This window comes from Crinia signifera, chromosome 5 (assembly GCF_055691185.1).
Source record: "Crinia signifera chromosome 5, ASM5569118v1, whole genome shotgun sequence".
NCBI classification, from domain to species: domain Eukaryota; kingdom Metazoa; phylum Chordata; class Amphibia; order Anura; family Myobatrachidae; genus Crinia; species Crinia signifera.
The window spans coordinates 179,154,715-179,168,623 of NC_139221.1; the positions used below are offsets into that span (position 1 = coordinate 179,154,715).

At 40.4% G+C, this 13,909-nt stretch overlaps 1 protein-coding gene across 1 annotated transcript in view; it reads left to right on the top strand.

Annotated features, from left to right (window-relative positions):
* The window catches only part of NDUFS6 (NADH:ubiquinone oxidoreductase subunit S6), a 31,778-nt gene extending 22,856 nt beyond the window's left edge, over positions 1 to 8,922 (top strand). The window contains exons 2-4 of the mRNA XM_083188296.1: positions 1,027 to 1,080; positions 8,131 to 8,253; positions 8,796 to 8,922. Of these exons, the coding sequence (XP_083044422.1) occupies positions 1,027 to 1,080; positions 8,131 to 8,253; positions 8,796 to 8,864 (246 nt within the window). The 3' untranslated portion in view covers positions 8,865 to 8,922. The remainder of the gene's footprint in view (positions 1 to 1,026; positions 1,081 to 8,130; positions 8,254 to 8,795) is intronic.
* Positions 8,923 to 13,909: the final 4,987 nt, after the last annotated feature.

Below are 13,909 nucleotides of genomic sequence, written 5' to 3' on the forward strand. Positions count from 1 at the left end.
CATTAAGCCCAAATGGAGCCATGCAATTAAGTCTAAAAATCCACTGTAGTTCTCTTTGAAGGAGAAGCTTATTCCTATCGCCACCTCTTCTTGGTGGGGGAATGTGGTCGATGATTGCACATTTGAGCTGTGTGACATTATGGGATTTAGAGAGAAAGGGTTTTGCCACTGGGAGATTCTTGAGTTCATTCTGTGCATCCAGGGTAGTAAAACTTTTTTAATGGACGAGAGGTGCTAACTGAGCCTTTCTTTAAGTATTCTCGTGGTTTTCCCCACATAGAGCAAATTGCAGGGGCACCTCAGGGCGTATACGACATATCTGCTGTTGCAGTCTAGGCGATGTTTGATTGTGTATGGCACTTGGTCTTATGGATTCACAAACTTGGTGCCTGTGTGGAGAAATTGGCAATTTGAACATTCCCTTCTTTTTGCTGAGCCAGTGTATCTTGCTGGCAGGAGCTGGTCCAGGTGCTGTCCTGACTAGGAGGTCTCTCAAATTGGGGCCTCTTCTGTATGCAAATCTTGGTGGTTGGGACAGTTCTTTGGACAAGGTGGGATCACTGGATATCAAAGCAAAGAAGAGGTTAATGACAAACTCTACTTTGTGTGAAGGACCCTGTGGATACAACTAAACCCAAGGTCATGAACTTCTGTAGTACCTACACGGTTGCCTCTCGACACATTCATGACAAAGTCAATGAACACTGGCACCTGATATCCAGTGATCCCACCTTGACCAAAGAACTGTCCCAACCGCCAAGATTTGCATACAGAAGAGGATCCATCTATAGATAGATCTCTCATTATCCTATATTGTACAGTTAACATTACACAATGCTTCTAACCTTTGCCCCTGCAGTAACAACATTCTAACTTTTGAGTTGGCATATTTCTTTTGAAACAAAATTGTCCCCGCAACTCTGACTTTATAACCCTGCAAGTAATAACCGAACCATTCTGGCATTAGAGGAAATCTACAAATATCTATACAATTTAAGATAATACATATATTTTCTTTATTTTTAGGCATTTGATGATGATGACTACAGGAAAATACGATTTGTTGGAAAGCAGAAGGAGGTAACGTTTGATTGCTTTGTCTGTGTGTCTGTGTGTGTGTGTGTGTGTGTATGTGTGTATATGTATGTATGTGTGTCTGTGTGTGTGTGTGTGTGTGTGTATGTGTGTATATGTATGTATGTATGTGTGTGTGTGTGTATATATATATATATATATATATATATATATATATATATATATATATATATATATATATATATATGTATATGTATATATATTCCAATTATCCCTCCACGTGCTAGGGGGCATTTGAACACTCCTTAAACAAAATGATGAATAAAAGTCAATGGTTTTGTGTATAATCACTTTTGTTGTCTTTTTATTCCAATTTGGTAAATTCCATCATGCCTCGGCGTTTCGGTCCACAAACGGACCTTTTTCAAGGGGCCTATAATACAATATATGTATATAATCAATTACATCCAGACATTCATCATTTTGTTTAAGGAGAGTGTTCAAATCCCCCCTAGCACGTGGAGGGATAATTGGAATAGATTTGAGGCACGTGGTCACACACGTCAACTTCTTTTGAACACCCCAGAAATAACTCTGTTTTAAGTGCGAGTGCAGTCCCCTCCTGTTCTCTCTCTCTCTCTCTCTCTCTCTCTCTCTCTCTCTCTCTCTCTCTCTCTCTCTCTCTCTCTCTCTCTCTCTCTCTCTCTCTCTCTCTCTCTCTCTCTCTCTCTCTCTCTCTCTCCTGAACACTGCCAGTATACAGTTAACTTCTATATTAAATTCTATAGATAATTGGTAGCTGCTGTTTCCCTAGGCAACTTTCCCACTTTTCTTTATAAGGCTAGAAACATGTCCCTCATGTTTACTTTTCTTAGTTGGTGCATATACAGTAACAAAGTGTTTACAGGGATATCCTATCGGCAATCACGGGTACTAGGCTCTCTGGTGGATCCAGTCAATGTTTGGTGTGACCACCTTTTTGCCTTCAGGGCAGCATTAGGTTTTCTAGGTAAGGTCCATACACACTGTACGATATGCAGCACCACTGATTTTTTGTTAACTTTATTGGCAGTGCCACAAAAAAAAATGATTGTCCCATGGGTAAACATTTAACAATGTCATTCAGTGGGAACCCACCGAACATGCAGTCTCTAACGATATTGTCAGATTGGACTGCATGTTCAGACAATTGGGCATATCGTTAACAATATAGAGGGTGCATCACTAAACTATATGCACAATTATATTATTTTAGTCTATTTAAATTGGACAGTGTGTACCCAACTTAACAGTTTAAGTAACTCTGCTGGCAGGTTGTTGCAACTATCTTGGAGAACTAACCACACATGATCTGTGGATGTACGGTTGCTCAAATTATTCTGTCTCTCCATGTAATGCTAGACTGACTTGATGTTGATCATGGCTCTGTGGGGGCCATATCTTCACTTTAAGGGCTCCTTGCTCTTCTGAAGATAGTGTTTAATTGCATTGGCTGTATGTTTGTGGTAGTCATTGTTAATGGTATTGTATGATAAGCACCTACCTGTATTTGTGCAGCATGGATGGTGTAACGGTTAGCATTACGGCCTCACAGAACATAGGTCATGGGTTTGATTCCTACCAGGGCCCTAACTGTGCAGTTTGTATATTCTCCTTCTGCTTACATGTGTTTCCTATGGGTACTCAGGTGTCCTCCCACAATCCAAAAATATACTGGTAGGTTAATTGGCTTCCAAATTAACACTACTCTGGGCAGTATTCAATGTGAATACCGGCGACGTGCAGCAAATCCTGTTTAGGATTCGCTGCACATTCTCCACTGCTCGCTGCGTTCCGTAGCCTCGCCGGCTCCTGTATTCAACGAGTCAGGGGCTCGCTGCCCCTGACCGGCGAATTTGAGCTCCTGCGGCGGACGCCGCAGGGAGCCTGAGGACGGTGGCAGGCAGGGAGATGGAAGTCTCCCTGCCTGCCCCAGAACGTTTGTGGGGGGGAGGTGGGCTCCCCGGGAGCCAGGCAGCACAGGCTGCCCCCCCCGGGGGTGCCAGCAGGGGACCGGGTATATTCACTACACCCGATCATGAATATGTAATGATCGGGTGAAGTGAATATATGAATATCTAATGGTGTGTGTAAAAAAAATATATATATATATTATTTTTTTTTTTATTAAATATATATTCATGTGCTTACAGCACATGAATAAAAATAGCATGCCCCTCCTCAGAATAAAATTCCAGATTTTTTTACACCAATTGTAAAACACAAAACACTTTATTTTAAAAGTTCACCTTCCACTTCACCATAAAAAGATAGCGATTGCTACTCGGTGAATCATGGCGAAAAAAACCTTGAAATGTATTCGCCATCTGGTCATTGAATAGGGTGATTCACCGTTTTAGTCAGAAATTCGCCTTACAGCACAAAATCGCCATAAAAACCTGGCGAATCAGCCTCATTGAATACCGCCCAATGTCTGTGTGTACATGTGGTAAGATAAATATAGATTGTAAGCTCAACTGGGACAGGGACTTGAGTATAAGTCGAGGGGGGCTTTTTCAGCATAAAAACTGTTCTGAAAAAGTTGGCTTATACTCGAGTATATATGGTTACTTATGATGATTTGTAATGAGCTCTGAAAAGCTGGCTAAACCTGTGTGTTTTTGTAAGAGCTCATGCTTTTAATGCAATCCATATTGGATTCACCCAACAACAAAAAAAATTGGGAAAAGTTCCTGTTAAGATTTTCACACCCAATGTTTTATTGAGGCAAATAGAATATCCCTAGGTTTATAACTGTTAAACTTTTCAAATAGGGGATTTTACAATACACCTTTTCAATGCTCAAGTTTGTCAGAATGATGCAAATCCTCAGCACAATGTAGGCTGTACATTTCTAAAGCTGTTGCGTCTTCATCCATTTGATTTAAAAGTATATGAAATTAGAACACACCTTTTTTAATGTAATTGTATTGCCCCTTTAAATCCAATGGCTGAAGATGCAACCTCATTACAAAGGGCTGAAGATGCAACCTCATTACAAAGGGCTGAAGATGCAACCTCATTACAAAGGGCTGTTTGCGTGAATCTCAAGGTGAGGGAGTAATTTTACTGGACTTGTCAATTGTTACCATTAATATATTTTGCGCCAGCAGATTCCATTGCACTTCGTAAATGGTGTTCTATTCAAAAAGCCTTTTCTTCCATGGTGGCTTAAAGGATGTGTGTACTTTCAAGTAAGCGTATTACTCTAGGTTTACACACACATGTACCAATACACCATGATGCCCATTTACATGCAATTTAGTAGATTTAGCAAAGCCTGCAATTATTTTTCTCCATATGAGGAGGTGTTTAGGAAGTACCAGTAAACTGCTGTCTCTTTGGCTCCGGTAACCTAAACTGGTAACCGGTAACCTAAACTCATATGTTTGATTTTATCTTACCCACATGCTAGAAATACCCACCCATTCTGTTCTTCCTTAAAGTAATGCATGTGCTGTGTGTTTTTTCTATATACTTGAGTGCTTGGAAGCTAAGAAACTGAGGGGTAGATTTATTATAGCGGTGCTGAACTTGCCGCTATAACAGTTTCTGCTTCGCCTCATTAGCGAGGCAAAGCAGGAGGGGAGGCCGACAAGATGTATTAACATCTTGTCCGCCAAAGTGGGGGAGCGAGATTCCAAGTACAGCTCAGAGCCAGCAGCAGGTCTAGTACAGTGCTGTCCCTGCTGTGGGCATAGGGCATCGCCGCCTGCAGCTGTCAAAGTCGATAGCTGCAGGGGGCGGTACGGTCAATGATGCTGGCCATTCATAAATGAGGCAGGCGCGCAGTACGAAATATCGTTACTGCGCTATGCCTCCTGCCGCACGCTAGACACCCGCTCAGATCAGCTCAGATTGTCCTAGATCAGGGGAAGCGCTATCCCCTGCAATTATGCATGGGGATAGTGCATATTCCCCTGATCGACCTTTAATAAATCTACCCCTGAGGCCAAACAGTGGGAAATAAGCGTTTTAGTTACTGTAACCCAAGAGGAGCAATTTGTTCTAGTTTTGATCTCCACATCCCTCACAGATTCTGCTTTTCACTTGTGTTACTAGTTATATGTATTTAGCTCACAAGTATTTGCAATTTTTAGGGAATATTTGGTCTTTCACATTAGTACCTACCCCAGTGGAGGTTACAATCTATATTGCTATCACATGTACACGTATTGTGAGCTATTCAACACATTAGTATATTTTTTGAATTGGGTAAGAAAAGTGGAGTACCCTGAGGAAACAAATTTCACACACACAGAATTAGTGGGAAAGGAACCCAAGACCTCACTGTTGTGATGCAGTAATGCTAATTAGTAAATTACAGTCACTATGGGCCAGATGCACTAAGCTTCAAAAGTGATAAAATGGAGAGTGATGAACAGCCAACCAATCAGCTACTACCTGCCATGTCAGACTGTGTTCGAAAAATGTCATGCAGGAGCTGATTGGTTGTTTATCATTCACAATTTGATCACTTTTGAAGCTTTATGCTTCTAGCCCTCTTTCACACAAGAAAAAAGAATAAGCACCAATGTAATGGCAGCAGCAATACTAGTGCTGGTCCTTTTTTCTTAAGCTTGTTTATTTGTAGAAAGAAACACGTATTGACGTTCCTTAATATTACTCAAATCCGAAAGACATTGACCTCGTTCATCTTCAAACAATGTTAGAGCTTTGGAACTTTGTTCAGTATTTTGGGAATGTGAGAAAAAACCTCCCTTATCTAGTATTTTTCATTAAGTGCCAACTTCCAGCTGTGCTTGAAGAATTTTCCAGTTTTCTTGTATTCTAATATTCTTAATTTTTGATGTTATTTATTTGGTGTACTGTAAGTCTGAAGCTGTGCTTTAAGAAGGTGGCCTTTTATTTATTTTTTCAAAGCTATCTCCTTTTACAGTTGGAGAACAAATACCATATATATTGTGATACACATCCAAAAAGAGTAGAGAGGTTTCCAAATATGGATGAGACTAAGAGGATTAGAGTAAGGAGAGAACTTGGGAGCAAATGTCTGAAGGTCCAAATACAAAGCCACTATGGGCTGGATTCAAATGTTTAATTGTGCCCAATGTCATATGTTAAGTGCTGAAATGTGTGACTGAGGGGCAGATTTATTAAGCTTGTTGAAGTGATAAAGTGTCTGTTTTTTTTATCACCGGCCAATCAGCTCCTAACTATGAAGTTACAGGCTTGGTTTGAAAAATAACAGGTAGGAGCTGATTGGCCGGTGATAAAAACCAGACACTTTATCGCTTCACCGAGCTTAATAAATCAACCCCTGAATTTCTTATAGAACAAAACTTGTATTTGGAAAAAAGCTGCCGTTGCTACATTGTACAACATATACACAACCTTTTATTTCTTCTTCATTTATGTCTTTGATTTGTACCAATTTGCTGTATTTGAAAATTGGTTGTTTTGTATTTTTATTTTTGGAACTTGTTTCCTAGCACGGCGCCCATCGCATGGCATTGTGTACCTTATTTAGTGGTGTGCGATGCAATGCTTGTACAATTAAATATTGCATAGCATCGAATGCCAGCAAATGGGATGCAGATTTTTGATGCGATTTTTAATTGTACAAGCACCCATGCCATGAGATGTGATGGGTGCTTACAATGAGATGTAACCTCCAGTATCCACGGCATCCCGAAGCGTGGCCCGCGGTACGCGTCCTCCGACATTTTCATACCCCCACTATCCAAGTCGGGGTGGAGTTGACTTTAGATGAGCCCGAAGTGTGGCAAGCGGACGCGGAATACGAGCCCAAAGTGTGGCGAGCGGAAGCAGAATACATGTAAAGTAATCCGTGTCCGTTTGCCACGCTTCGTGCTCGTATTCCACGTCCCCTCGCCACGCTTCAGGCGTGGTGGCTCGCTGCACTCGCCACACTATCTTAAAATCAACTCCATGTCGACGTGGATAGTGGGGGTTATGAAAAGGTCAGAGGACCCGTACCGCCGCCGCTCGCCACGCTTCGCAATGCCATGGATACTGGGGGTTACATCTCATTGTAAGCACCCATCACATCTCATGGCATGGGTGCTTGTACAATTAAAAATTTAATTGCATCGCATTCCACAATATTCCAGGGGGATGCGATGCAATGAGATTTGTAGGAGCACATAAGATGGAAATCGTGGGCGCCATTCTAGGAAACAAGTATCTTATTTTTTTCCCGATACTTCAGTATCTGACTCTGCTGTTCTGTTTCTTTATGTAATAGTTCAATCAATACTGACAGATATTGCAAGGACTAGAAACTCAAGCTAAAAGACCAAGGCAGATGCCATTAGGTGATCTCTTGCTATCAAATGGAGATAATTCACAATGCCGAGAATGTACAGTGCTAATTGTAGACTACTTTGTACTTTTCTGGAAGCACAGCAAACGTTTCATTTTCCGTCCCTGCTCATTTATCCACTAGAAAGAGTGTGTGCGTATTTCTGCAGGAGGATTGATTTTCAGAGACCAAGCATTAATAATAAGGTCATCCATGCCTTGAGAGCCGTGCATTAAGTGACAGCAGTATGGCCCTTTTGTCATTCAGAAGTGTCAAGGCATCGCATGGCCGTCCCACAAAGTAGGTAGACGGGGTCTTTCAGCTGCCACAGTCGGTGCCTTGATGTCTGCCAGAGTAACCTGGAAGGTATTTGTGTTGTCAGTCACTGAGACATCACATTACTTTAAACTGTAACACAGCCTATGTGCGGTTAGCCGTCTTATCCATCAGCACGAGCAGATGGGAACAGTACATCATTTTAATGCACCTATTAAGAATACCCCCGTAAGGAGACAGAGAGACTTATGCTCAGCAAACGGAAGATACTTAGAGTTGCAGTGCTCTATTTAATGTAATGGAGAAATGTTTTAATGGCTTTTAGAGCTATATATTTTAAGTAAAATGATTAGTAAAATGATGTTGTACATAGAAATATATACATATGCAGATAAGATGAATTGATGTATACCCAAACTAGTTTTCTAATCCTAGTACAGATTTCAGGTGGGATTTTATTTTTTATAAATATACATGTACTAATTGTCTTTCAGGTCAATGAACAGTTTGCTATTAACTTGATTGCTGAACAGCTTGTTAATGAAGCTGAAAGTAGAATTGTGTCATGTGATGGAGGTGGTGGAGCCTTGGGGCACCCTAAAGTTTATATTAACTTGGTAAGCTTCATTCCTGAATCACGACATTGAATGATCATTATTTTTTTAAAATAATTTCTAACCTCCTTATGATATTGCAGTAGTAGTGTATAAGCTTAGAATACTGAGCGTGTGTAGCCAAAACTTTTGGACATCTTACTAATCAATGAGAAAAATTATACTCAGCCACTTGAACCATATTTTTTATTTCAAAATTGCAAATCCCATCCATCCACATCACAAGTTTTACCTTGCATTAAAAATATGTGATGCCAGCAATACTATAACTGGTCGCTATGCACACAGAAGGGCAGTAGTGCGAATTTCCTATAAGAAAGCTTGCTCCGCTGTAGTAATCAATGGGGAGGGGGATATTTTGGGATGGTACCGGTGTACAGGTCACTTACACAAATAAAGACAGATCTACAAAACATATATAGAATTCCACAGTATTAACAATTGGGTGCTGTTTGTATAAATATAATAGCTGGTGGAGGTTTTCTTATCTTTTTTTCCGCTGTAATCTGTTATACTACTATATCTCTCCTTTTTCTTTCCAATAGGACAAAGAAACAAAAACCGGAACTTGTGGATACTGTGGACTTCAGTTTAAACAGAAGCCTCATCATTAGACTTCTTTTCATAGATCATGTATACAAACCTAAACTATTAAATCTGTGTAATAATTTAGACCTCGCTATTTCTGCTTTCATTACTAAAGACTATCATTTATTTTTGTTTTCTTTTTTGGAAAGATTGTGTTTCTCATCAGCCATGAATTATTTATATTCTATCTTTATTAGGTATCAAAGGTGTAACATAATTGGATGATAAGCAAGGATGCAGTATGCTCTAAAGCAGGGCTGGGCAACACCGGCCCTCCAGATGTTAGTGAACTACACATCCCAGGATGCTTTGTATTAGTTTTGCTATGTGGCCATGCTGAAACTGATGCAAGGCATGCTGGGATGTGTAGTTCATCAACATCTGGAGGGCCGGTGTTGCCCAGCCCTGCTCTAAAGTGAGCTTTCCACAGAATGCTGTCAGTGAAAGTTATAGTGATGCAAGAGAGGTCTAACTTGTAACCTGAGATTATTCAGAACTTCTTTTAAATAGTAAATGGCCTGATTCAGAGAGGTAATCAAATTAGAAGCTGCACATTGTATACAGCAGCTCTGCAAAAATATGCAAATGTTGCTGTGCGTTGGAATTGTTTTGAGACGCCCACTGGTAGTTTTGCAAATCCCAGTAGCTGTGTAAAAGATGCTGCAGTCGATTGTTAAAGTTGACAGTGGGAAAATAATCGTATGAACAAGGTTGACACATGTAATAGTAGACATGAGGTTTTTAGGGTTTTATGGTGTCAACACCTGAGTACATGGACCCACAATAATTGTAGCACGTACCTTTGTATGGCTCGCTTTGCTCTCCATACGTTGCGCCAGTTGCCTTCTACAGCTGCATTTGGCAATTGGAATCGGTGTGGATGTCAAGTATGAACAAAAAATCATAAAAAACTCATGTCAATGTTTTTTTGCATTTCAGATACAATAGACTTGCCCTATTTACAAAGAAATAAAGCCTACTGTAAACACAAATCTTCACTTTCATAGTTTGGTCATAACCACAGGTTTGTGAATGTAGGCCATGTCTCGACCAAATTAGATTTCGGAGGCCTTGAGAAGGTTACAAAATGATTTTTAAAACTGGGCTTTACAATCGGGGAGAAATTTCAACACTGTTACTTTCGCCTGGGATTGTCACCAAGAGCCACCAGTTAATGAACCGAATTCAGACCTGATTGGACGACTGGGAATTAGCAGGCCTGGGTGTTGATCAATAGACTGCGCATGCGTACAGCTTGTATTAAGCATGTGCAAGGCCGTCCTGCGATAAAATCCTGCTTTTTTTTTTAATCGCTGGCGGTACATAAGATGATAGACAGGAAGCAGGTGTGTTTGGGTGTGAAACCAGCAGTTTTCTGGTAGTGTCAGGGTAAACGCAGGCATGCCCAGGCCTTTTAAGGGAAGGTGTGATTAAGGCCTACGCAGGGCTCAAAATCAGCAACCCAGCGATCCGGGCTGAATAAGGCTCAATGTCAAATGATCATCAGGCCTCTCTTACACTGTTGTTGCACTCTCATGTACCGCATATAAAAGTGCTAAACAGGAATTTTATTTATGGAGGGATAGTTAGGAAGTCAATGCTACAAGAAGAGCTTTAAAACCTGTTAAAATCACCAGAGTGACCCAGATGACTAATGGAAGAATGTTCTGTGGACAGATGAGTATAAAAACAAGTAATGTGTGGAGGAAACCAAACACTAAATTGCAGCTTAACATACCTTCTGTGGTATGCTATGGATGTGGTATCATGGAATATATTTTCAGCACAAAAGAAGGCTTAGATTGTAGTCAGGAGTCTGCATCGTTAATGACATTGAGCATACACACTGCAGTAGCATGAGTTTTTTAGGAGGGCTCTTCTGAGCAATATCTTACAATTTAATCTAGTGTGCACAATAAAAGGTACTTGTTTCCTAGAACGGCCACACCGATTTTTATTGGGTTGGAAAAATCGTGTTGATCGCATCGCATGCGACCAAATCGCATGCGGTGGACGCGATTTTTACATTGATTCAAATTTGAATGTGAATCGCGGGGCTCGCCACGCTTCAGGCTTGGTGGCTCGCTGCGCTCGCCACACTTTATATTCTCAACTCCATGCCGACGTGGATAGTAGGGGTATGAAAAGGTCCGAGGACGCGTACCGCCGATCCTTGCGGGCTCGCCACACTTCGGGTTGGCGTTAATTGTGGGGTGCCATTCACAATGGGGGGGCATTAATTAATAGCCAATGACGGGGGCATATACTATGAGAAATGGCCCATATTGGGCCATTTCCCATTGTTTGCTATGTAAAATGTTGTTAATCGCGTCCATCGCATCTTGTGCCAATATAATGGCACAAGACCGACGCGATCAACGCGATTGCAATGTTAAAAATATTTTAACATTGAACCCTATGGCAAAATCGCGTTGGTCGCGTCGCGTGCCATGTTAGTGCACGCGATCAACGCGATTTTGCCTTTGCCGGCAAAATGGACCTGATTTTAAAGGAAATCGGGTCCATCGCGTTTGTCGTGTACCTTAACTTAAGGTTACTAACAATTGTGGCCGTTCTAGGAAACAAGTACCCAATAAAATTATCTAAATCTAATATTTGATTAGAGCTATTTTAAGCAGCAGCTTGTTCCTATATCCCTTGGGTACCACTGAAGTGTATAGCTTGTAGACCTGTACATGATCCCTTCCCTGTCCTGCTTACAATTCAGACCTCTTCCGCAGCAGTCGAGATGAACAGGTTCCGTTTTTCTCTGATCTCAAAAATGGCATCTTTAGTGATCAACTCTTGTGTTTTTGGACAACCAGTAAGAGGAATCCAAACTTGGTGAAAATAAGCAAGTCATTTTACATCTGCACATCTCTAGCTAATAGTGACCTAAGAGTTGGGTCCTGGGAAGCATGTCCAATATCCTCCACTGTCCCCTTCATCCTACATCTGTCAATAAAAATACTTCTTTTTTGAGTCTCCGAATACTAAGGTGAACGTCACAAGATGCATTTTTGGGGCCATTTTGCAGTTTTCATTTTGCATTTCTTCGTGAAACTTTGAAAAGGATTTTACTTTTGTAAAAGTCAGAATAATCAGAATTTGTTTTGTCTCAATGTTTCAGGCTGAATGGGCATCTACCAAAGGCAAGCCTTTTCCATTTTAAAATGTTATTTTACCAGACCTGAAAATGTTTATTTAAAATATGAATCTAGCAAGCATTGTGACTTTCATCCCCCTTAATATATCTTTGGAGCAATTACTTTTATTTAAATAAATATAAAGTATAAAGAGACCATTTGCATAAGGTGCAAACAGACTGTTTACATTCAAGTTTAGATATAATAACCTGCAGTCTCACTGCACTGCATTTTTCATGGGGAATCCTAGTCGTGCATGAAGCAATCGCATTGAGAGCACCAAAGCACAGCCCAACAGAAAAGCACTTCCAGTATATCACAGATTATTAAATTTATGCAAATAAACATTCTAAAGATAATCTTCTGGCCATTGCATATAGAAATAACTGCAAAGTGATCTTAGGTATTGTCTTCATTTAAATATATATTTAATTTTGTAGTGCAGATTTGCACTTCTACTAATACTTTTTTGAGGAATTATTGTGGTCTGCTTAAATGATGATTTAGTCATAAACGTCCCCATATACAGTATATGAAAGTTCACAGAACAGTATATGACAAAGATGGAGAAGTAGGGAAATCTTACTAGCTTTTCTATGTCCTAGAGCAGGGGTAGCCAACTCCAATCCTCAAGAGCTACCAACAGTTCACGTTTTCCAGCTCACCTTGCAGGTGCACTCATTACTGACTGACACATTTTAAACAATCCACAGGTGGAGTTAAGTACTTCACTTGTGATTCTGTGAGGAGACCTGGAAAACATTAACTGTTGGTAGCTCTCAAGGACTGGAGTTGGCTACCCCTGTCCTTGAGGCAAACAGTTCTATATACAGTATAGGTCTTCATCTAGCCAGTATTTATTGTATAGGTAAATTGGGAACATATTGGCTCATTTTATTCCCCAGTTAATTTTTGCTTATGGTTTTTTCCAACCATATTGTTTCCTTTCAAAAAGAGAGGAGTAGATGGTGGGAGATATGGACAGAAAAGAGTTGTAAGGTAAAACACGGTATATGCACCCCTTGTAATTAGTGTGGTACAGAAGTTTCCAAACACAATCCTCAAATCATTCCAATGGTCCAGGTGGTATATGCATGCTTGGCTACAGGTGCCTTAATTAGTACCTATGTTAATGTAACCATCTGTTCTGAGCCATGGATATACTTGAAATGTGGCCCTTAGGACCTTATTTGGGAACCTCTGGTCTGAGCACTTAGCCATACCCTGTACTAAAAAGTGCATACAGCCAAGCATACAGTTGTGCAGTATTTAAAGTTAGACATTTGTAGTACACTGGGTCGTACAGAAGACTTCAGTGACTTTAGTGTGCCATTGTCATATGGTGCCATTTTTCTAACAGGTCAATTTCTCAAACTTCTGCCATTCTAGATTTGTACTTATCAATTAAGTGCTATTTTTGTCAAGTGGAAACATTTAGGAGCAACTCTTGCTAGGCTGTGATGCAGTAGGGCACAAATGTTCACAGAACGTGACCATAGCGTGCCTATGCTTGCAAATATCATTGTTCTAAATTGCCTCTGGAAACAGCACTGTTGGTGTGAGCGACACTTTCAAGTCACAAACCTGGGTGTGACCCAAGATTTTGAACCCTGACAGACCTTTTCACACTGATATGAACACAAAACAACTCTGGTCACCCATGTACACTATGGATGTAATTTAAAATTGACTTTTTCTGGCTTAAAGATGAGGTGTCAAAAGGAAACAAAGATATGGGCACACGGATCATAATATTGCAACTCTCACACCTGCCTTCACCACTTTTATATAATACTTATGGCCCGTGGGGTAATTTTTCTTTAAAGCTTTTAATGTATTTATGACCTGCTACTGTGTCCTATGGAACCCACAATAAGGAAGAATCTTGGTATTGCTTTTGTATACTATGGCTTCTTTGAAGGTAA